General features: G+C 47.7%; 2 protein-coding genes across 2 annotated transcripts; one reads left to right on the top strand and one right to left on the bottom strand.

Annotated features, from left to right (window-relative positions):
- The first annotated feature begins 716 nt into the window (after positions 1-716).
- On the top strand, positions 717-3,218 carry LOC132568927 (putative nuclease HARBI1). The gene is made up of 3 exons (XM_060235109.1): positions 717-892; positions 1,603-1,858; positions 2,246-3,218. Exons 1-3 carry the CDS (start codon positions 885-887, stop codon positions 2,963-2,965), a joined length of 984 nt encoding a protein of 327 aa, XP_060091092.1. The 5' UTR covers positions 717-884; the 3' UTR covers positions 2,966-3,218.
- Positions 3,219-7,036: 3,818 nt separating this feature from the next.
- Positions 7,037-9,967, bottom strand: LOC132569062 (myb/SANT-like DNA-binding domain-containing protein 7). The gene is made up of 4 exons (XM_060235247.1): positions 9,502-9,967; positions 8,639-8,722; positions 8,094-8,171; positions 7,037-7,548 (listed from the first exon to the last, which is right to left on the bottom strand). The coding sequence occupies exons 1-4, from the start codon at positions 9,965-9,967 to the stop codon at positions 7,037-7,039; spliced, it is 1,140 nt and encodes a 379-aa protein (XP_060091230.1).
- Between the last annotated feature and the right edge of the window lie 14,394 nt (positions 9,968-24,361).

A 24,361-nucleotide genomic window follows, 5' to 3' on the forward strand; every position in this document is an offset into this window, starting at 1 on the left:
CCCAGAAGAGACAAGATGACTTAACGTAACAACACAGCCAACGTCACTGGGGGTGCGGTCACACTTACATTAAATCCAGCTGCAACCCATCTTTAAAGCGCCGGTATTTCGTCTGTCAGATAATCCGCCGCATCCTGTTTCCCGATCAGACAGCATGGAGTTCCGGTGGCATGCCGTGTAGATCCCGTCCCCGGCTCGATCACACAGCGCCCTCCGGACCTTTTTTCAGATGGCGGCAATCCGCATTAGCGCAGGCGCAGTGCTGGGGGCTGACAGGAGGTTTGGATTCGTTTCTAAAACGCATGCGCGTTTGTGTTTGCGCTGGCTGGCCTAATTTAAAATGGTGTCAATCCAAAGTAGCGCAGGCGCGGTTATGCCTGTTAGGTTTCTGTCTGGGCGCATGCGTGTTTGTGTTTCCCTATTTGCGCAGGCGCACCGCTGCGCGTTTGCAGTGGGGGGTTTCGGGTTATTTAAACCTTTTTTTTTGTTTCCCCCCGCTGATCTATCGATATATCGATATATCGATATATCGATATATCGAAATGGAACTTGATGCCCTTGTCACATTAGCGTGCTCGGTATCAAATGCCATGGCTCTCATTGCCATGCTGCTTTGTGCGCTGCTTTCCAAGAGACGCCGATTGAGCAGGAGTGTTATGAGGCGGCGGCGGCGGCGTGCTGCTCTGATGCGTCGTTATATCGCCATTCACAGAGCTCGCTGCCGCTATTTGCATTCTTGTTGGTCCTTCTCTTGTTCCAGCATAACTCGAATAGCGGAGGAGGTGCCTGCCCGCCGGTGGTGGGTTTTCCCTAGGTCTTCGCAGTGGTGGAGGGTCTTCGTGAACTGGGTCTGGCAGGACGAGCATTGGATTCTGAATTTCAGGATGTCGAGGTAGGTGTATAAGGTATATGTATAAGGATGAATAGGGAAGCGTGCTGCCGCCTTGTGCAATGCTTTGGCTAAGGGGGGGGGGCTACCTGCTATTTCAAATTTGCTGCCAAGTATCTGGGGCTATGTGGGGGGCTGCTTTTTGAGATATAGGCACCAGATTTTCAGTACAACATGTAGTGCCTATCCCCAAAATACTCCCCAAGTTTCAAAACGATTGGGCAAGGCCGTCCCATTCTTTGAGCCCCCCCAAAATGTGCCTCTAAGCTTCATTATCTCCTATTGAAGGAAGGCATTGGAGTGCAATTATGCTTGTGTGGTTGGCAGGTGGACTTGGCAACCCCAACTATGGCATGGCCATGGAACATACCTTTCTTAAATTGCTCTTTGCTCTTTGCATGATCATCTAGCCATTTATTTCCAGCACAGTGGTCTGCCTGGAAATTGCATTCCTGCCCTACCCCAAGAACACGTAAATCAGAAGTAAAAGTGGGAAATCTGGTAGCTGCTCTCTTATTAAGATAAAGCATGATCTTTTTAACATTGCCTATCACCTCTCTGCCAAGCAACCTCCTTGTTGAATGCAGCTTCTTTATGGATAGTCAACTCCATGTGCCATCACAGAAATTGTCCCATGATGGTTGAGAGGGGGAGGAGTGTGGTCTCCAGTCTTCATTTGCTGACAACACCTTTTTTCCAATCACACCTCTCAGGGCTACATTCCAGTGGCTGGTGGACGAGCTTCGTGAGCAACTCACAAGATCGGACACGGATATGCGCACAGCAGTATCAGTGGAGGAACGTGTCGCGGTGGCATTGTGGTGGTTTGCAAACACTACCAACTACCGCTTGGTTGGCAATCAGTTTGGTCTCGCACGTTCGACAGTGGCAGGCATTGTTGCAGAGGTGGCACTTGCAATGGAGCTAAAGCTGCTGAAGAAAATGGTGCATTTGGGACCACATGAACAGGTGAGTGAGGTCACAAATAAAATGTGCATGCATGCCTACATAACAATGACTTCTGTATTTTCATTTGCCCCTCTACTGGCTTTGCAACTTGCTGTACAGCTCCTTGTTCATGCAGATGTCCGGCAGATGTGCGTTAGTTCTCATAGCAGAAATCTACAAACACAACATGATGTTATAGCATAGAGCTACATATATTTATAGGGTGCTAGCGATGTTCACGGTTGCTTAATAATATCATCTTCTCTTAATCAGCACTATCAGGTGATTTTATATGTCTCTATATTGTTGCATTAACAATGTGACTAGCATGCTTCCTACTTAACGGCCAACTACCAATTTACCGGATTTGATCAGCCATTAAGGATGATATTTTTTTTCACCACATAGATTATTGCTGGGTTTGCAGCCATGGGATTCCCGCAAGCCGTTGGGGCCGTGGATGGATGTCATGTGGCGATACGGGCCCCCCCGGGGCAGGCGAATGAATATATCAACAGGAAGAAGTTCTATTCGGTACTGCTGCAGGGCACCGTTGACCATCGCGGACGATTCACTGACGTTGTGATTGGGCACAGCGGGAAAAATCACGATGCTCACGTTCTGCGTTGCTCTAACCTTATAGACCTAATGGATGCGGGGGTTTGGGTGCGAGGAAACCCCACAATCACCATAAACGGTGTACATGTGCCTCCTGTCATTCTTGCGGACTCTGCATATCCTTTAAGACGCTGGCTGATGACACCATATGGTGGCCATGTAGGCCCACAAGAGCTTCGTTTCAACACTGTGCACAGTCGTTGTCGCAACGTGGTGGAAAGGGCGTTTGGTCGTCTAAAGGCGCGTTGGAGATGCATTGGGACTCTTCTACCAGTGCAGCAGGAGAACATTAATTCAGTTATAGCCGCATGCGTCATCTTACACAACCTGTGTGAGGAACGTGGGCACGCTGCACCTGACGAATCGGTGAACTCAAATAACAGCACTGTGGCCAATGACGAGGTGGAGCCTGACCCACCGCTCGATGATGAAAGACAGCTGCAGGAGGGAAGGCGGGTCAGAGCTGCCATAACAACACTGATTTGGGAACGTCGTGGACGACGGAGATAATGTACACCTCACCACCTATGTGCCTACCTACATGCTGCTGATTCCAAATGAGCACTGATATAACCTTTGCGGAGAGGGAGGGAGTGAGGGAGTGAGTTGCATCCTTTGTTTACTTGTTGTGCATGCTGTTATAGCTGAGGGTGTCCCTACCTTAACTATTAATGTACAACAGCTGTACAGCTGATGTTGCCTACTTTGGAAATACATAAAGGAAAACAATATCTCAGGATTTCAACAATAACAACACTTTATCACAACAAACTATTAACAACAACAGCAACATTATTTCGCAGGCCCCCCCCCTTGAACCCGCCGTTCCACTCTACGCAACCGTCGGTCAAAGGTGTCCATTCTTCTGGTGAAGGCGCTGACTGTAATTTAAGATGAAAGCAAGTCACTGCAACGTCCTTAGGAATGCAACCAGAGCACTCAATCATGCACTCACACGATCTACACAAAACATTTAGCACTCACATGTAGACCGACACAGTGCCTCTAGACGTGCGATGGCTTCCAGCGAGGTTCCTGCAGGGACCACAGGCGCAGGCTCTGCCACATGTGCAACTCTGGATGGCCCTGAAACGCAATCACACCATGAATATTGGAATATTTTAAGCATGCGATGCATTCCTCAATAAGCCTTGCCTATTTTTATTACTTTCAGGAAACTGGAGTTGTTGCTTGCGCAGGGCTCCGAAAGGAAAATTGCAGCAGGAAGCGCAGTCCTATAATCATCTAACATAGCAGTTTAGAAGGGGCGCTGCACATCAATTTAAGTTCAACCTTGCATTCAAATGCTATTGCTTTCTATGTGCAGCTCATATCCATGATCGGCCAAACCAACCTGCTTCCTCTTCAGCCGCCGCCACAGCTGCCGCTGCTTCCGCTGCTGCTGGTGCTGGTGCTGGTGATGGCGCTGGTGCAGGCCGTGCAGCTTCCTCCTCCGCTCTGCCTCCTGGGCTACTTGCACCTAAGATTTGCAACATTAATCTGTTAATACTGTGGAAACAGCAGTTCTCACCTGCACGCATATATATGATATACATTCCAGCTTATGGCCCTCTCCGTCTAACTTCCTGGCTCCACCTGTAAGCTCCGTACCTGCCACCCTCCCTCCCTCCCTCCTGCATGCATTAATGAATGCCTTCCTCAACCCATCACCAACCCTTCCTCAACCCCTCACCAACCCTCCCTTGCTCATTAAATGAATGCGTGAGAGGCAATATTCGCAATGCATGATTTTAAGCACTGCCCATTTTAATCCCACATCCGCTTGCTAAGACACATATTAGGTTTTGGAGCACCTGCGCACGCCCCTGCTTAATGCGCTTAGTGTGCATCAAGCAACCCAGAGGTGGCTGCTTTGTCAGTTGATGCACCTTCTTGCTGCTCCGCAGCCATCTGATGACCCTCCATTTCGGGATCACCCTCGGGATCCTGCTCCTCTTCCTGCACGGGTGGCCCTGGCTGCTCCTCCGCACCTCGTGGACGGTTGTGAACTGTGGTATGATATAGAAAAACATGCAAGTAATAACACTGTGTGCAGTGCTGCATTTAACAGGCATTTGAGCAGTCATGTTTGTGCACACTAACTTTCACATTCAGCTCCATTCATTGCTTCGCTGTGGGGGGGGGGCGAAGCATTACTGGAGAAGGGGGGGTGGGCTGTGTGTGTTGTGCTACGATATGGAAAAACATGCAAGTAATAGCACCCTTACATGAGCACATGCAAGTTCAGTGAGTGACAGCACACGTGTAAGGGCCACCGTTGGCTAAACGTCAGTGCAATTTGCAGTGCTGCATTTAACAGGCATTTGAGCAGTCATGTTTGTGCACACTAACTTTCACATTCAGCTCCATTCATTGCTTCGCTGTGGGGGGGGGGCGAAGCATTACTGGAGAAGGGGGGGTGGGCTGTGTGTGTTGTGCTACGATATGGAAAAACATGCAAGTAATAGCACCCTTACATGAGCACATGCAAGTTCAGTGAGTGACAGCACACGTGTAAGGGCCACCGTTGGCTAAACGTCAGTGCAATTTGCAGTGCTGCATTTAACAGGCATTTGAGCAGTCATGTTTGTGCACACTAACTTTCACATTCAGCTCCATTCATTGCTTCGCTGTGGGGGGGGGGGGGGGAGTGTGTTCTGCTATTACTCACATTCATGGTGTCTGTCCTCCCAGCGCGGTCTCCCCGCCAGTTCCCACAGACGCATCATTGCGTCGTGGTATGGTGTCCTCCCGGACGCCCTCGGGATCCCGCCCCAGGCCTGGAGGCTGGCCATGAACTCGCAGCGGAGGCGTTTGAATTTTGACCGGCACTGCTCTGCAGTCCGGTCAAACCCCCTCCGCCGCAAGCTCCTGGCCATTGCCTCATAAATCCGCCTGGTGTTCAGGTGAGTGCTGGACATCAGCTGGTCAGCGTTGCCGCCCCTCTCCGCTATGTCCAGCATAGCAAGGACTTCCTCCCGCTGCCAGAAGGTCCCGCGTCGTCTTCGGACAGCCATAATTTCGAAATAACGAAATAACGCTCTTTCGATTTAGTGGGATAAATAGTAACTAAATAGCGCCCACCCTTCCTTTGAATTATCCAATCAGGCGGCAAAACAATAGGGAGGTCGAGAGGGCACAAACTATGCAGGGCAAGAGCGCATATAAGACATCTCTGGTGCATGGTTGACAGGGCGCGTGGAGGAGTGAGCTCGCACACGTCTATCCAGGAACCGAAAAGCAGTTATCTGTATAAGCAGCCCCATTCTCACATGTCTGCAGGCATTCTAACTCGGTAGACTGCTCGCTAACACGGACATTTCCCCATTTCAGCTACCCCTCCCGCCAGGGAGATGGCGACTGGCGACCTGACATGTCATGCATCCCGCCGACCGCCGCCTCCTACCGGCAGACGGCAGTTTCCTGAGGCGCCAGGGAGGGGATTACATAGGATTGTTTGAGGAGGAAGCGGGGAGGAGTTCATGCAAATGCAATTCTGCCCTGGCTATCCCGCCCTCGCCAGGGTGCCTGTTCTGACTATTTGGACTTCCTCCACCACCCTCCCTACCCCTTTGGGCTAGCAAGCCCACCCTTGGTAAAAGGTAGACTGTTGGGACCATGGGGAAATGGCTTCAGAGCACTTCATTTCCCCTCGTCCCTCGCTCCCCGGCTGAGAGCTGGAGCATGTGCGGGGCGGGATCATGCAGTTGACTCAAGCCTATGGCAATCTGGGAGCGAAAGGGCGATGGGCATCACAACGAGGAGAGGGGGAACAGAGATCTTCCGGGAGATGGTCTTTGTGTGTTGGCTCCATATCTTCTAGTCTGGGGCTCATCTCCCTCTTGCTGACATACACTCTCTGGTTCATGTCTTCTATTCTTAGGGCTCTCATGCCCTTCCCAAAAAGTAAAGGAAAGATCTTGGGGGGAAAGGAAAGATCTGAGATGTTTTCCTGTGCCCTTGGTTTTGTTTGACAGATTACTCTGGAACTTGTGGTGATAGAGCTCCAAAGCTGCCATGCAAGTCTGCACAGAGCAATCCTCCACCTGTTTGGTTGCCAGGAGTTATTCCTGGCCATTTTGGACTTCCTCCCCCCCCCCATGCCTACCCCTTTGATCTAGCAAGCCCAGCCCTTAAATTGGTAAAAGATAGATGGGTTGAATAAATAAACCTGTTGGGATCATGGGGAAATGGCTTCAGGAGTTCATAGCAAGCACCCAAGGACACATGTGCCATGCATTCGCATGCTCTCCCCATGTGTAGAACCACAGATGTGTAAGCTGCAGAGATTGATTGCACCTTTTTTTGCCTTACAGCATTTTATTTTTTTGTGGAAGGAATTCTAACAATGGTAAGCCTCATCAGTTATTTCTTGAGAACTGCATTTACTTGGCAATTTCCCATAGTTTACATTTAAAAATTAAAGTTCAATAACAACAATAAGGCAGCAGTCAAAACACTGAAGCAAAGCAGGATTTTCAACATTGCTCAGCAAAGCAGCATGCCATGATAAAGCGATGCAGGTTTGAAAATAATGATCTCATGGATCACGCTCCAGACATCAGCAGCACCTGCCTTGTGTCACTGTTCTGGAGGCGAATATGGAATCTTCCTCTTTGCGGCCCTACGTGACCTCTGCTGACTGCTGGACACAGTCCTCTGTGGTGCAGCGTTTTGGGAATCATCATCACCCATTGCAGGCGATGCTTGACTGCCCTCAAGGAGTGTACGCCTTGGTGTACCACCAAGGGAGGAATATCTCGCACCTATGGCTTGTGCAAGAGGAACCATTGTGTTTGAAAGGTCCCTCAGGCAGTTCACCGCAGCGAGCACAAGAGCACTGTTGCTTTCCCTGGCCGCCCTTTCCTCTTGCATGAGAGCCATTTCCGCCTCTCGGGATGCCCGCATCTCAGCCATGAAGTCTTGGTGCTCCGCTCTTCCAGCCTCAAGCATTAATGCGTTTTCCTTTCTAATTTGGGTTGCCAGTGTCTCCCCCACTCTCTGTATGGCAGACACCTTCTTGTGGCGTGCCTTGATGAGAGCCAGCCGGGATTTGGGTGACAACTCCGCCATTATTGCTCCAGGCGGAATACCTATGGTTGAAAGAAAGAAATATTCACATCAATACACACTTGCCTGATGCACGGTGGAACGATGAAAGCTCACTTTGTAAAGGGAAACAAGTATGATATACTCACGATCAGGGTCTCTTTCGGGGCTCCTAGATTTGCCTGTTGAAGTGTTGTTGCTTTTTTTTGTTGCCTTCCTTCCAGATGTAGAGGGAGTTGGACCGTCCCCGGCACCGCCCTTATCCAGGACTCCGTGTCTCTCTGCTGTGTGAACTACAGCAGCTTCACTTCTTGGTTCTAGAGCAGAGTATGAACGGAGTGTTAGTGCTCTCACTTAATTTGCAATGGTTCGTCTTCACTGGCTGGCTGCCTGGTCTGGTCTGGTAGAGAGGCCAGGCAGGGAGGCATGGTGAGCCCACAAGGTGGGAGAGCACTCTCAACATGGGCCAGGGGGGCTTTCCTGCCAGGGCTTTGGTGGGAGGGAGGAAAGGAAGCCTTGCAGGGCAATTAGGAAGGCTGCTAGTGCAATGTAAAAATTGAACCCATTCACATTCGACATGAAAACTTACCATCCCCGGCACTGCCCTTATCCATGACTGCAACGTGTCCCTCGGCTGTGTGAACTCCAGCAGCTTCACTTCTTGGTTCTAAATCAGAGTATGAGTGGAGTGTTATTCCTCTCACTAGTGGTGTAATGGTGCTTCTTCACTTCCTGGCTGCCTGGTCTGGTAGAGAGGTCAGGCATGGAGGCAGACTGAGCCCCCACAGTAGGAGAGCACTCTCAACCGTTCCTTCCAGCCCAGGCAGGCAGCCATCCCATGCACCCCAATAGGTATCCTTCCTTGCCTTTGCCAGATGAGGAAAACCATAACTTTTCCTGAGTGGTGTTGGCCCTGCAAAGGCAGTCAGGCAGCTGCCCCTCACCTGAGCTATCAAGTGGAAAGCAGGTCCTTTGGGAGGTGAGGAGAATCTGCTTTGCAGGCCACTTGGGGTGGCATTTCTAGGGAGGAAGGTCCACTTGACTTTGAAGATAGCCCTCCTTGGACAGAGAGGGATAAATCTGCATCACCCCCACTTATAACGCAGCTATAGAAGAATCTTTGCCAAGACTCACCTCCCTGCAGTAGAACCTCGATTTGGGTTTGGTCGCTGTCTTCCAATGAGCCATCCACAATTTCTGAAACAAGGTACACAACATCTAAAGTAAGGAAATAATGCACAGTTCGGATGAAAGATTAGCTGGGCACCTGCCTAGAAACACAGGACATAGTATACTAAAATCATGGATTAGTAAAAAGAAAAATCTGGAGCGGTGGGGCAATGGCTTCCGCAAGTTAAAAATCTTACAGAGGGGATTCCACAAATCTATAGATTGGATAGGGGGAGTTGATACACAAAAAAGGAATCAGGCTGACTTTTGGCTTATGGCCCAAAGCAATAGGTGGGCAACTTCAGCCTTAGAGTAAACCGGTCCCTGCTGCTGTGAAGCTTGCAGTGCTGCACAACCGGGGTCTAAAAGGGTCAGTTGAACTGAAGCGCATGGCGCAAACCTCCAGCCCGCCAACCACCATTGTGCGTTGGCGCCATGCCTTCTAAGCCTCGTGGTCTGGACTTGAGCTCCTTGTGGCAGGAAATGGCTGCAACGAATCACTTTTAGAAGTATGCAAGGTATAAATGTAAAGGTATAAATTTTAAAATGTAAAAGAAAGATCATAGAAAGTGAAGGGAAGAATCCCACACCCACACCGGTGGGCACCGAGAGGCCCTCTATGCCCTTTATTGCGCAGTCGCTTTCAACAACCCCATCGTTCCCGCACTACCATCGACTCGAGTGTGATGCCAATTTTTTCTCTGTAATAAGCGCGTCTGGTGCCATTACTACGTGATAACGTAGAGTCGAGATTTCGATATATCGCTATTACGCAATAAACTAAAATTAAAAAAAAAATGGCCGGGCACGCAATAATCAGGACTCACCTGCGCCATCGGTCGCCTCCACTTGCACCGTCTCATCTCCAGTCGGTCCCGTGAAAAGAAGTAGAGTTTCAGTCGTTTCAGTCGGTGCGGGTGCATTGGGTTCTTCGGGGCTGCGGGGCTCCGGAGCATCAGAGCTCTGTGTTACCCTTTTGGGCCACACATCTGCATCCCCATGGAGTATGGCATCAATCTCTTCATAAAACGGGCAGGTCTTCCTATCTTGCCCTGACTTAGCATTGAGCCCGACCACCTTCTTGTATTCTAGACGAAGGGCTTTCGTCTTGTTACGGCACTCCTGCGCGGTCCTGTTGTGACCGCGGGAACGCATCTCGGTAGCAATCTCCTCGTACAGGTCGATGTTCCTGTGAGACTGCCTTAAGGCTATCTGGATCCTTCGCTCGCCCCAGATGGCAAGCAGATCCAGCGTCTCATGCCTCCTCCACGAAAGACCTCGTGCAGCAGCCATGTCCCCTCGTTGCTGAGGATCGCGATGCACGCATCGCTTTTAAATGTGCCGATTTACACAGATGTATTACAGATGTGTTTCTCCGTTTGCACTACTTTTCGGAAAAGATCGCCTCGCATACTGGAAATCTCGATACTCACATATCGAGATTTCGATATATCGCTATTACGCAATAAACTAACACATTTAAAAAAAAAAAGGCCGTGCACGCACGCTAAGAAGCATTTTTTTCGAGTTCCTTCCTTCGATGGCGCAGTGATATGCATTTTGTTTGTGGCGGGAAGCTGGAAGCGGGAAGCGCTGTTGCGACTCAGCAACGATTGCCCGTTCAGATGCAGCAGAGCGCTCAGGAAGCGCTCAGGAGGCGTCTTGTTCCGGATTAAAAGCGGTAGCAAATTAATCCGCGAGCAAGGCGCATCAGCGTGGGACCGGCACGGGCTAAGCACGCTTCACAGATGCGGACGTGTGAACGTCCGGGTAAAATCCGACATGCTTGCGGGCTTAACTCATGCCCGTAGCGGGGTTTTTTGGACGTCTGACCGCACCCTGGGTTTTTAGATTTCTTCCACTACAGCTCAGAGTGGTGGCAGTCAAAGCAGGCTGCTGGAGGAACACTTTCTCATATATTGGAGGCATGGCACCTGCTTAAACCCTCTTGGACAGACCCGACTTCCCCCTCCATTTTATCCTCACAATAACAGATAGGTAAGGCTGAGACAAGAATCTTGAGAGTCCCTTGGACTGCAAGAAGATCAAATCAGTCAGTCCCAAGGGAAATCAACCCTGACTGTTCCCTGGAAGGTCAGATGCTGGAACTGAAGCTCAGATACTTTGGCCACCAAATGAGAAGGGAGCACTCACTGGAGAAGACCCTGATGCTGGGAAAGACAGAAGGCAAAAGAAGAAGGGGACGGCAAAAGATAAGATGGCTGGACAGCATTACTGATGTATCTAACATGAATTTGAGCAGACTTCGGAGAATGGTGGAAGACAGGAGGGCCTGGCGTGACTTTGTCCATGGGGTTGCAAAGAGTTGGACTTACTGTGCGACTGAACAACAAAGGCTGAGACAAAGAAAGTTACCACTTCAAAGCCAAGGAGCTGTATGGCCCAGTATGGATCTCTCTGATCCTACCACTACGCCACCCTGGTTGTCAAGTATGGTTAAGCACACATACTTCATTCACTACATTTGTGGCAGTTTTCCCCTATATTCTATCCTTCTCTCACCTATCTCCACTGAGATTAATAAAGCTGGGGGAGGCCCTGATTAATTTTACAACTGTCCCATAAATTGTCCTCATACTTTCCTCCAAACCTATCCATGTTAGGGGGAACTGAAAAGGAAATTAACATCAGTGAATATAAAAAGCATTCCCATTCTCCTAATGTGCCAGTTTCATGAGGAAGTGTTGCCAATCATGTCAGCTTTACAGGAAATGAGAGTGACAGTGATGTATTTGGCAGTGGGATAGATAAATAATTTAGTCTATTGTCACCATCCTTGGAATAGTGTCTCAAGTCTAGTTGCATGCGAATGAGTGTCTTCCTTGCAAATGGCGTTAATCTATGTTTGCTGCAGTGGGGCAGAAGGGAATTCCCAAGTATTGGCATTCCAAATGCTTCAGTCATTGGCTAGAATCCACCACAGAATTTCCTCATACACTACAGTTCTTGTATGAGTTGAAGTGTGAAAAAGCTCTTGCTAGCTCATTAGGCTAAGTTAAACATAGCATATTGTGAGCAATTTCTCCTCTTATGTTGTGCTACCAGGGTCTACACAAATATAGTCCAGTTATATTTCCACTTGCATATCACTGGATCCAAACCACAGATGTTTGAGCTCCAAACAAGTTCAGGAACTGGTCCACTTCCTGAGTGATCATTAAAGGGCTTGAAAATACACATGTCATTTGAGTCTTAGCCCTTCAAGAGGTAGATTAAAATTTACTAAACCCTTTTACCTATGAATTCTATTTTTTTTTAAAAGCAAATTAGCAGTACTGGGGGAAATTAAAGATTGCATCATAAATAGGAAAAACAAGCAACTTGCCCTGGTCTCCACAGCCAGGTTTGCAATATTTGGAGTCAGTGACACTTCTAGCAACAAAACTGTAGAGAAAATAGAATGGTGATGTTGTTTTAAAATTTTATATGCAAGTCCACTGCTTGATTTGTTCACTAAACTCTAAAATTGTATTTGGTCCAAGGGACATTACCAAAGTCAATTTACAATAGCACAAACCAACCTTGATATACAGAACCTGTAACCAACCTTGATATATAGAACTATCCTTTTAAAAAAACCTATATATTGCCTTAATCATTTAATAATTTCAAATGTAAGAGCAGACAGTAAAACATCATTATTACAGTACTTTGAAGTGAATCCTCTCTTTAAAAGAATTATTCTTGTGCATTTGCAGTGATCCCAAATCATATTTTGTGATGTCTACACATACCCTGATTACATCTAGCATAAAGGCATCCAGCATAAAGGCCTTTGAAGACTATCTAGAGATGCCAGGTGGTCCAAAATGTGGTGGCCCCATTGCTATCAGGTTGGGCATAGAAATCATTTTCTGTATTGCTGCTGCTGACTTACTTTTAAAAATTCTGGCAAACTGCTGCCAAAAAATCTGGCTTTTATACTTAAAAATATGGCAATGTGTCTAGTTGACTTTGAAACCAGGGTTTTTCCCTCTTGCTTAGCTGGCAACCTTACGACTGCAGGCACGTGTTCCAACCACAAAGTTTCTCGGTATACCGCTGAAGCAATTTGTATATGGCTATGCCATTTTTATTCCGCCATCCTTCAAGGAGCGAGGACAGATTATATGGATAATTTCCCCCTCTGTTTTATATTCACAACAATCCTGTTAGATGGATTAGTCAGAGAGCATTATGACTCCAAGATTACTATGCGTTTTCTCACCTCTTTTTGCTTGCTAAAGATTTCTCTCTACATGTTCAAAGACTAGTGGAAGCCAGTCCAGAATTCACCTTCCTTTGAGATTCCTCATGTATTTCATCACTGAAGTGGAGTCCAAAAGCAGTAGGTGTGGGATAATATAAAATCTGTTTGAAACTTGCTGGCAGCAGATCACAAGGGAAGGGTATGTTGAAACCAAAAAAATGCTTGGGTTTTCTGTTTAATTCTAGAGACTGGCTTAAATAGGGCCTTGGACCATTGACTTGTTTTCTCCAAACATAGAGAATACTTAATTTGTTTCTTCTTGGTTTACTCAGTCCAAAAGTGAACAGCTGTATACTGTAAAAATAACATTTCTGGTGCAATGATTTTCAAACTTGAAAGAGTTGCCAGAGTTATAAACAGTGACATTTGTAAGCCATTTTCTTTCTTTTTCTATATAAAAACTTCTTCAGAAACCAAAATTGACAGCAGTTCTCAAGCAGAACTAAATTCTGGACCCAATTTTCCCCTGACATACTTCTTCAAATAGACTATCTAGCCTCAAATCATGCCTGTTAAATTTATTCATGAGAGACAGGCAATATCCTCAACCCAACTGTGCTAAAAAAAATATTAACATTGCTTATTTTGCTTTTCTAACTCTAGCTATCCAAGAGCTCTAAAAGGACACTCAGGGGTTATCTTGATTTAAGATATAATTAATGTGTCCTTTCCCTCTGTTTTGTTTTTGTTAGAGGCATTTTACATTGTTGTTGTTGTATTCCTGACTTAGACTTTTCTTCCATTGTGCAATGGGTTTCTTCCTATTTTAATTGTAGTGGGGTTTGTTGTCACTGCATGACACAAACTCAGAATTTCATGTTGGTTGCAGACTTCAGCCACCTGAATGTTTCAACTAGTTTCCAGTCCTGAAAGTTGCAAAAGTAGTGTAGTATAATAAAAACTTAGTGAAGGTATAGCCTGTAATACATCTCAGAAGCCAGCCTATTGCATGTGGAAAGAAACACACACTGAGCAGAATTTCCACTAGTTGTAGGCAGTTGTTCAGTATCTTGTTCAGCTGATTGCCAATACCCATGACTAGCACAAGTAGACTAGTGAGAAATCACACAGTTTGCAAATGCTTTTAAAATAGCAGCTTTCCCTTAGATTTTTTCTTTAAAAAGTATAATAGAACAATGCAAGGTATCAGTAGCTTGGCCACAGCTACAGGCTCTCCGTGTTGCTGTATAATAATAACATTTCTTTTCCTGTGTTGCATGTGAAAAAAAAGAAAGAATTAGCTCTCAGTTACCTGACCTGCAGAAGTCAGCTGTGCCTGTGGTTGGAACTGTGTGCAGGTAAGGTTCTTTCAGGCCACTTCCCTCCATGTTTTCAAAGAGTGAAAGATATAGTTGTTTGGCTTCTATATTGATGTTTATGAGTCACTTGGGCAATAAAACAGGGTTGCCAATTCTGAGTTGAGAAATTCCTGGGATTTGTGGGAGGAGCCTGCGGAGTGCAGTATTTGGAAAGGACCTCAACAGAGTATAGGCCCATAGAGTTCCCTCTCCAAATCAGCCATTTTTTCCAGGTAAACTAATCTTTGGAGGCAATATGAAATTCTGGGAGATCTCCAGGCCCCACTTGGAAGTAATAGAATGCCCAAGAAAAGAGAAAAGAGCTAGAATGAAGGGATGAAAGTGTGTAAGAAAAATAGGAAGGGAATGGCTGGAGGTAGGCTTCCCAATCCCCAGGTCCCAGAGGGGGATCCCCCGGTTTTACAGGCTTCCTCCCTCCCCCAGCTAGCTGGCCAGAGGGGGAAGCCCCGCCCCCAGAGCCATCATGCACCTCCATGAACGATTCCCATAGGGAATGATGGGGAATTGATCCACGGGTATCGGGGGCTCTGGGGGGGCTGTTTTTTGAGATAGAGGCACCAAATTTTCAGTATAGCATTTAGTGCCTCTCCCCCAAATACCTCCCAAACTTCAAAAAGATTGGACCAGGGGGTCCAATTCTATGAGCCCCAAAAGAAGGTGCCCCTATCCTTCATTATTTCCTATGGAAGGAAGGCATTTAAAAATTTGTGCAGTCCCTTTAAATGTGATGGTCAGAACTCCCTTGAAGTTCAATGATGCTTGTCACACCCTTGCTCTTGGCTCTGCCCCCAATGCCTCCTGGCTCCACCCCCAAAGTCTCCTGGCTCCACCCCCAAAGTCCCCAGATATTTCTTAAATTGGACTTGGCAACCCTAGCTGGAGGTGTAGAAAGCAGTGGAAAGTATTGTTGTTGTTCAGTTGATAAATAGGAGAAAGAGCTGGTGTGTGAAAGTTACTGCTAGTTTGTATATAGCATTATTAGTTTGCAAGGTATTTTGCCATCTGTTTATAGGGTTTGCCCAACTAGCAATACTGTGAGGTAAATCAAATTTCTAGATATGGACATTAAGCTGAGAGAAGAGGGTGGGCTTGTCTCATGACATGCAGTGACTAGACCAGACATTGAGCTCGAACTCAGGTCTCCCAGGTCAAAGTCTGCTTCTATGCCAAAATGGTGGTGCAGCTTAAATGTTCGTCATCTTACAGTTGCCAGTTTTTCCACTGGCTGTTGCTACTGTATTTAGCATCCACTGGATTTACAGACATAAACAGGTGATAGTATCTCCATGCCAGGATTAGCCTGCTGTGTTCTGCCTATCAAGTTGTTAAAAGCCTTGTAAGAAAACAATTAGTTTTGTTTTTTTGTTTTTTTTAATGGTCAATTGGCAAATCTACTTTTCCTTGAAATATCAGATTTCAGGAAATATGTTTGAGACATATCAGTACATCGAACTATGCCCTTCTAGCAGAGGAAGAAGGAGTTGATCTAAGGTTGTTTCAACTCCTAACATCTGAGGAAATTGTTGTATTCCTGGTGCAGAGTATATACAGTTATAAATTAGATTTTCATTTCCACATCTCTGTTCTCTCATCCATTCTTACAGCTATTCCCAACAATCTCTAGAAGCAGAATTTCAAAAGAGTTCAGATAATTTGGCCTGTTGTATCAACCCAATCAACTATTCATCACTTTCAAGCTTGGAAGCAATGTTACATGTTCTCACAACCAGGGCTTTTTTATAGCAGCAACTCCTTTGCATATTAGGCCACACCCCCTGATGTAGCCAATCCTCCAAGAGCTTACAGTAGGTTCTGTAAGAAGAACCCTTAAGCTCTTGGATAGGCTTCCCAAATCCCCCGCCTGGGGGGGGAACCCATGATTTGGAGCCTCCTCCCCCCGCTCGCCAAAAATCCGGAAAGCAGGGGGGAGGAATGGCGGCCCTTCCCACCCAGCCCCGATCTCAGCAGCTTCTCCTCGTCCCTTCCCTTCCCACCCCGGATCGCAGCAGCTTCTCCTTGCCCTTCCCTTCCCACCCAGCCCCGATCGCAGCAGCCATTCTTCCATTTTCCCAGGCTGCTTCCTGCCCCCAGTCAGCTGGCTGGTGGGGGGGGGGAAGCCCCGCCCCGCCTGCAAAGGACCATGTGCCTTTGCACCTCCGGAGGCTTGATTGAAAGGCTTCAATTTGGGATGGTGTGTCTGTGTTGCTGTGAAGAAGCTGGCAGCAACTCGTGAGTAGAGAGGCCAATCCCCTGCATCAGATTTGCCAGAAACGGGGGGGAGGGGGGAGGAGAGGGAAACGTCTTCATTATTCCCTATGTGGAGATCGATTCTCATAGGGTATAATGGGAAATTGATCTGGAGGTTTCGAGGGCTCTGGGGGAGCTGTTTTTTGAGGTAGAGGCACCAAATTTCCAATATAGTATCTAGTGCCTTTCCCTAAAGCACCCCCCAAGTTTCAAAATGATTGGACTAGGGGGTCCAATTCTATGAGCCCCAAAAGAAGGTGCCCCTATCCATTATTTCCTATGGAACGAAGACTGTAAGACAGTCCTCTTCCGGTTGGCTTATAACTGACTGGCACCGAAATACTGAAGGAAGTTTATAGATAGCACACTGATATGGACTGATGTATCGATATTAATGTTTTAACTATGTAATTACTATTGTATTTTAATTCTGAATTTTATTGTTAGGATTTTTATGCTGTAAGCCACCCTGAGCCCGCTTCGGTGGGGTAGGGCGGGATATAAATCAAATCAAATAAATAAAACATTTAAAAAGGTGTGCTGTCCCTTTAAATGTGATGGCCAGAACTCTCTTGGAGTTCAATTATGCTTGTCACATCCTTGTTCCTGGCTCTGCCCCCAATGTCTCCTGGCTCCACCCCTAAAGTCTCCTGGCTCCACCCCCGGAGTCCCCAGATATTTCTTGTATTGAACTTGGCAACCCTACTCTTGGAGTACTGGCTGCATTAGGCAGGTGTGGCCTAATAAGCAAATGAGTTTCTGCTACAAAAAAAGCCCTGCTCACAACATCTGACTTGTCATAGTCTCAGACCTCTGGTTTTATCCAATCTTGTGCCTTCTCGTCTAGTCATCTTTTACTTTGTTCTGAACAGTATAAATTCCACAATTTATTTATTTATTAAAACTTTTACATTCTGCCTTTCTTCTTAGTTCAAGGCAACTTACAATAACAATTAAAACATCCCCAGCTAAAACCAAAGATAAAATAGCAAACCTCAAGTTATTTTCCCCTCCCCCTTAAAATATATCTGAAATTTAAATCCCCTTAAGAGCCCTGGAAAACAAGCAAGCCTTGCAGCTCCTCCTGAAGATCTCTATGAAGGCCCCCTCCCTCTTCAGGGAGCCCATCTCACAGAACCAGACCTACAATGGAAAAGGGCCAGGCTCAGGTCAATGCCAGATGGGCCACTCTAAGCAGTGCCAGATTAAACTCTGTGGAGGCCCGTAGGGAGTCAAAATCTCAGGGGCCCCTTCACAAATTATCTCAGTTGGAGTGCTCGCTCTGCCACCTGTGACCCCTCCTGCAGCCTGCAGGCACCTTCTTGAAAGCCCTTTTGACAAAGTTGCAGGGAGAGGCAGAGAGAGGCAAACTTGCCGATGACGCCAGCAGCAGCTGAACAAGGCAAGCCAGGCAAAGAGCTGACTGTGTGTGCAGTTGCTGGCTGTGTGTGCAGGCTGGGAGGGCTGCAAGCAGGGAGAAAACAGGGTAGGGGAAAAGTTGACCCGGGACCCCTAAAAGAGTGGAAGTCCATAGGCAAGTGCCTATTTTGCCTAATTGATAATTTGGCTCTGACCTAAGTGTCAGGATAGCCAAATGATAACAGCCTGATAACCCATTGATGGCACACAGGGACACATGGAAGAGGATGGTCCTTCAAATATGTGGGTCACACATCATGAAAAGCTGTAAACGTCATAACCAGCACCTTGAATTGAACTCAGAAAGAAGACTGGCTGTCAATGTAGCTGTTTCAAAATGGGAAGCATATATTTCCAGGGGCTTGCCCCTGGTAGCAGTCACAATGTAAAATAACAGCTATAAAATCGGATGTGAAAAGTTGTTAAAAATTGTTGGAAGTTATTTGCCACAAAGTTATTTTGCCCTGATTGTAGTCAGGCTGCCTCATTCTGGACCAATTGTAATTTCCAATTGTCTTCAAGGGTGGTGCCATGTAGATCGTGTTGCAGAAATCCAACCATGGTGCAGAGCAAAATAGCATGTGAGCAATAAGAATGGCTGTTACAGCATCAGATTATGAATTGGAACATCCAAGTAAAATCTCCAACCACATGAATTCATTCGCAGGCCTGCAGCATGCCTCTACAATCTTAGTCTCAGTCTCCTTGCAAATATGGGGAAATATACTGCTATCATTCTCACTGTTGCTGTTGTTAGTGTTGTTTAATTAATCAAATTCTGGAACATTTGAATATGGTTCAATTTGTATGATTACTTAGGATAATCTTAATCAAAAACTGTGTGATTACTTATGATAATCTTAAAATATTAGCACTGACCTTTTTGTGGAAGGTTGATATTTTTTAACATACATACATAAGAGGACAACAGAAGTGTTCAGTACTATAGCATGGACTACAGCTTTGTGTTAATCTGATCTCACTGCCCCGACCTGGATGGTGCGAGGTAGCTCAGTCTCATCAGATTTTGGAAGCTAAGCAGCATATGCCCCGGTCAATACTGGGGTGAGAGATCACAAAGGAAGTTCACACTCACTTTGCAGAGGCAGGCAATAGCATACTGCCTCTGCTCATCAGTTGCCTTGAAAACCCTGTGGAGTCACCAAAAATCAACTGCAACTTGATGGTACTTTACACACACAATCTTGTTCTACATTTCACAGTTCATGAAGGTTACTGAAATCAAAACAAGACATCACTTCACTTCCTAATCCCCCTTCAATCAACTTTTGAAAAAATCTAGGCCTGACAAAATTTATGCCTCTTTTGTCTTGCTTTTTGCAAGAGATTTCTCAGAAAAATAAAGAAGAGCAAGATCAAAGAACAGTTTTCCCCTGAAACAGTACTTTGGTTGCTTTTGGTATCTCTGCTAATCGGAAAAGATAAAAGCACTTCTAGAACCTTTCCAGCTGTTTTACTTTCTGATCAGCTCTAGAGCAAAAATCTTACTTGCACAGGGGTTTTCCACCTTGTTGATCTTCATGTTTCCCTTCAAATATGCTGTGACTCATGCTAAGAAGACCTGAGAATGTAAGCCTCAGCTTTCAATGATAATTGGATAGAAACTTTTGCTATATACCAGGGGTGGCCAAACTATGGCTCAGGAGCCACATGTGGCTCTTTCACACATATTGTGTAGCTCTCAAAGCCCCCACAGCCCCATCGGCCGGCTTGGCAAAGGCATTTCTCTTTTTAAATCACTACTCCAAGCCAAGCCAGCTAGCAGCTTGCAGAATGCATTTAAGGTTAAAGTTGGTTGTTTTCCACCTCCCCATCTATTTTCCTTCCTTCCTTCCTTCCTTCCTTCCTTCCTTCCTTCCTTCCTTCCTTCCTTCCTTCCTTCCTTCCTTCCTTCCTTCCTTCCTTCCTTCCTTCTTGCAGCTCTCAGACATCTGGCATTCATGTCTTGCAGCTCTCAAAATTATGACATTTATTCCATGTGGCTCTTATGTTAAACAAGTTTGGCCACCCCGGTTATATACCATCAACAACATTAACAGGCTGCAGTGTATCCACTACTAAAGAACTTTACCTAGATTCAATATATTTCAATAACTATCAACCAGTCTCAAATGTTTCATTCTTGAATAAGGTGATTGCTTCAAGTAGCGTTGCCAACCTCCAGGTGGTGGATGGAGATCTTCTGGGTTTATAACCGATGTCAAGGTCCCAGAGATCCATTCACCTGGAGAAAATGGCTGTTTTGGAAGGTAAACCCTATGGCATTATACCCCATTGAAGTTCCTCCCCTCCCCTCCCCAAACCCTGCCCTCCTCAGGTTTCACCTCCAAAATTTCCCAGCTGGGAGTTGGCAACCATACTTCAAGTATTCCTGGATTAAAAGATTGTTTGGATTCTTTCCAATCTGGTTTCAAACTTAGTTAAGGACTGAAGCAGCCTTGGTTACCCTGGTGGAGGACCTGGGCTGGGAGATGTTCAGAGGAAGTGTGACTCTACTGATTCTCCTGGACTTCTAAGTGACTTTGAATACCATTGACTACCACATCTTTCTGGACTACCTTTCTGGTCAGGGACTGAAAGGCACCATTTTGCTGTGGTTCTGGTTCTGCCTGGAGGGTAGGTTTCAGAAAGTGGTGCTGGTGGGCTGCTGTCAGCCCCTTGGGCCTTTAGCCTGTGAGGTTCTACCAGGCTTCCTCTTGTCTCCTATGTTTTTCAACATCTATGTGAAACCACTGGATAAGGTCATCTGGAGATTTGGGCCAGGTTGTCATCGATATGAAACAACTATCAGTTCTATCTCACACTTCCATCCAATCCTAGAGAGGCTGTAGAAACCCTGAAACTGTGTTTAGGCCATATTGGAGGGGATGCAGGCTAATAAACTGAAACTCAATACTAGCAAGATAGAAGTGCTACTGGTGAGTGGAAGATATGATTGCCAGACTCCTGGTCCAGCCAGGGGATCTCCCAGACTTTGGGGTTCCAATTCACCAGCCCCCTGCTGACTGGTGGGGTAAAGCCCATCTCCAGACAGGGACATCATTATGCAATGTCCCTGACACAATGAGATTACTCTGAAGGACATCACCATGTTGCTGGCATCACACATCAGTGCTCTGGGTTTTGGGCAAATTCTATGGTTTTGTAGCAAAAAAAAAAACCCTAAAAAGTTTTTGCCCAAAATCTAGAGTGTACTGAGTGACATCAGCAACACAATGGTGTCATTTCCAGGGTAATATCATCACATCATGGACATTAAGTGCATGGCAGAAGACTCCAGGACCAGGTCTAATATTCTGCTGCCATGAGGTAGGACCTGGCAACCCTAGCAGAACGTCTGGCCTAGGACTTAAGCTGTCACTTCTTCTGGATGGGGTTTCACTCTTCTTGAAAGAACAGGTCCATAGTTTGGGGGTGCTGTTGAATCCAGGTCTACTGCTGGATGAGCAGGTGGCAGCTGCGACCAGAAGGGCCTTTCCCAACTTTGATTGGGTAGCCAGCTGCAGCTTTCCCAGGGCAAAAAAGATCTGGTCACTGTGGTGCATGCTCTGGATACATTTAAACTAGATTACTGCAACATACTCTAAATGTTACTGCCCTTGAAAAGTCTTCAGAAAGTGCAGTTGATGCAGAATGCTGTAGCCAGGGTGTTGACTGGAGTGGATTGTAGGGATCGGATCTCTCCAGTCTTGGCCCATCTACACAGGTTCTGTCTGTTTACAATTTGAGGTGCTGGTCTTGACTTTCAAAGCCCTATATGGTTTTGAACCAGCATACCTAAAGCCACATGCTCTGTTACAAGCCTACCTGACCACCTTCTGAGGCCGTGCTTTGGGCAGCCCCACCTTCTGAGATTAGGCAGGTAGAAGAGGGCATTCTCAGTTGTAGTACCAAAACTTTTTCCACAGCTAATGTGTTTTGTTGTGGTGCTGCTGATGGTTAATGTATTATATTTAATAGCAGGCTAAGCTCCAAAGTTAATTGCTTAAGTTTCGATCCTCACAAACAGATCTGCAATTTATTCAATGTATTTTAAATGGTCTCTGTCACGAGCTGGGGCTGAGTCAGGCAAAGTCCAGGGGCGGTCCAAGGTCGGCAACTCGTGAGCAAAGAGGGTCCAAGGCGCCAAAACAGAATCGTAATCCAGGTATCACAGGTCAGAGGTTCAGAAGCCGAAGTCAGGGGGTCCAGAGGTCCAAGCCAAAGTCAGGAATCCAAAAGCCAAAGTCAAGAGCCGGAGTGGATGCTAGGATGTCAGGTATGTGACTAGTTGCTTCCACAAAGCCTCCTCCCAAAGCCCACAGCTATATAGCCCTCTGCTGCCTGTTGCTCATTTGGGCTAATTGCTGTCTCAGAGCAGCAGCCAGGATCCTGCCGAAACTTAAGCATCCTCACACTTAGAAGGGCCAGAATCCTTTCACCACTCAGGGCTCAGGGAGCGTCTTGCTTGTGAGCGTGCCGCCCTCCTCCGATCCCTGAGGTCCTGACGGAGGCGGTCACGCACACGAGCCACCCGAGAGGGCGAGGCAGGGGGGCTTGGATCTTCTTCAGCAGGAGGCAGGGGCACTGGTGCAGGTGGCAGAGGCACAGTTGCTTCTGCAGGCTCTGCAGGCTCGGTTTCTTCTGCAGGGTCCCCAGCACCCATGACACTATCCCCCCCCCAGGGCCCCCCTCCGTCGAGGGGCCTGGGAGGTCGGGGTGGTCGCTGTGGAATTGTTGCACCAAGTCCGGGGCATGAAGATTGTCCACAGGTTCCCAGGACCGGTCTTCCGGGCCGTATCCCTCCCAGTCCACAAGGTACTGGAGGCCTCCACGATGGTACCGGGAGTCCAGAATCTGGCGCACCTCATATTCTTCCTCGTCATCCACCAACACCGGTGGTGGCGGCGGTGGGGAAGGAGGCCGAGCTGGGTCAGGGGGTGCAGCTGGAACAAGGAGGGAGCGATGGAACACAGGGTGAATGCGGAGGTGGGGTGGCAACTGGAGCCTGAAGGCGACGGGGTTTATTTGTTCTACGACGGGGTACGGTCCAATGAACCGTGCATCCAGCTTGTGAGACCGACCAGGCCGGCGCAGGTAGCGAGTTGAGAGCCACACCTGATCCCCCGGCTGCACTGGAGGACCTTCTTGCCTCTTTCGGTCCGCAGCCCGTTTATATGCCTCCTTGGCCTGCTGTAGCTGCTCTCGGAGCAAGTCTTGGCTGGCGCGGAGTTCTTGCAGGTAGGCATCGACGGCGGGGACATTCGTGGGTGGTAGGATTGTCGGGAAGAACCGAGGGTGGTACCCGTAGGTTGCAGCAAACGGGGTCATTTGGGTGGATGAATGGACCGCGTTGTTGTATGCAAACTCCGCTAGGGGCAATAGAGTGGTCCAGTCATCCTGCTGGTAACAGGTGTAACAGCGGAGATATTGCTCTAGCGTGGCATTGGTGCGCTCTGTCTGGCCATCTGTCTGTGGGTGGTAGGCTGAGGACAGGTGCACTCGAGTACCCAGGCTGGAATGGAGGGCTTGCCAGAACCGAGAGGAGAACTGAGGGCCCCGATCGGAGATCAGATGGGCTGGGAGTCCGTGCAGACGAAAGATGTGTTGCAGGTAAAGCTGGGCCGTCTCCTGAGCTGTGGGAAGTTTCGGGCACGGAACAAAGTGGGCCATCTTGGTAAATAGGTCGACGACCACCCAGATACAAGTCTGACCCTTGGAGCGCGGAAGTTCCGTGATGAAGTCCATCGAGATGGTCTCCCAGGGTCCTGAAGATGTGGGCAAGGGCTGTAGCAACCCTGAGGGTTTGGCTGGGATGTCTTTGGCCCGTCGGCAGACGTCACAGGAGCTGACATAACGGGCAACATCAGCGCGAACTCGTGGCCACCAGAATTCCCTTGTCAGCAAGTGGGTGGTCTTATGCTGTCCAAAGTGCCCGGCGGGTAACGAGTCGTGGGTCAGGCGTAGCACTTCTGCCCGCAAGGGCCCGGGCGGCACATAGAGGCGTTCGCGGTGTAGCAAGAGGCCGCCTCGAGTCGTGAACTCGCCTGTTGGGTCATCTTGGAGAGCCTGGAGGTGTTGCTGGACCCAGGGATCATTGGCCTGGCTAGCCCGAATGTCCTCCACGAGTGCTGGTGAAGTGGAGGTGGCTGCAAATACTGAGGGCGGCAGGATTAGAGCAGCGGGCGTGGTCTCAGTTGAGGCAGGGGCGTATTCCGGTTTCCGGGAGAGCGCGTCTGCTTTCCGGTTCTGGGTATGGGGGATGTAGGAGATCCGGAAATCGAAGCGAGAGAAGAATAGGGACCACCGGATCTGGCGCTGGTTGAGACGGCGGGTGGTCTGGAGGTGTTCCAAGTTCCGGTGATCGGTGAGCACTTGAACAGGGTGGCGAGCCCCTTCGAGGTAATGTCGCCAAACCTCAAACGCCGCCTT

Source organism: Heteronotia binoei, chromosome 3 (assembly GCF_032191835.1).
Source record: "Heteronotia binoei isolate CCM8104 ecotype False Entrance Well chromosome 3, APGP_CSIRO_Hbin_v1, whole genome shotgun sequence".
Lineage (NCBI taxonomy): Eukaryota > Metazoa > Chordata > Lepidosauria > Squamata > Gekkonidae > Heteronotia > Heteronotia binoei.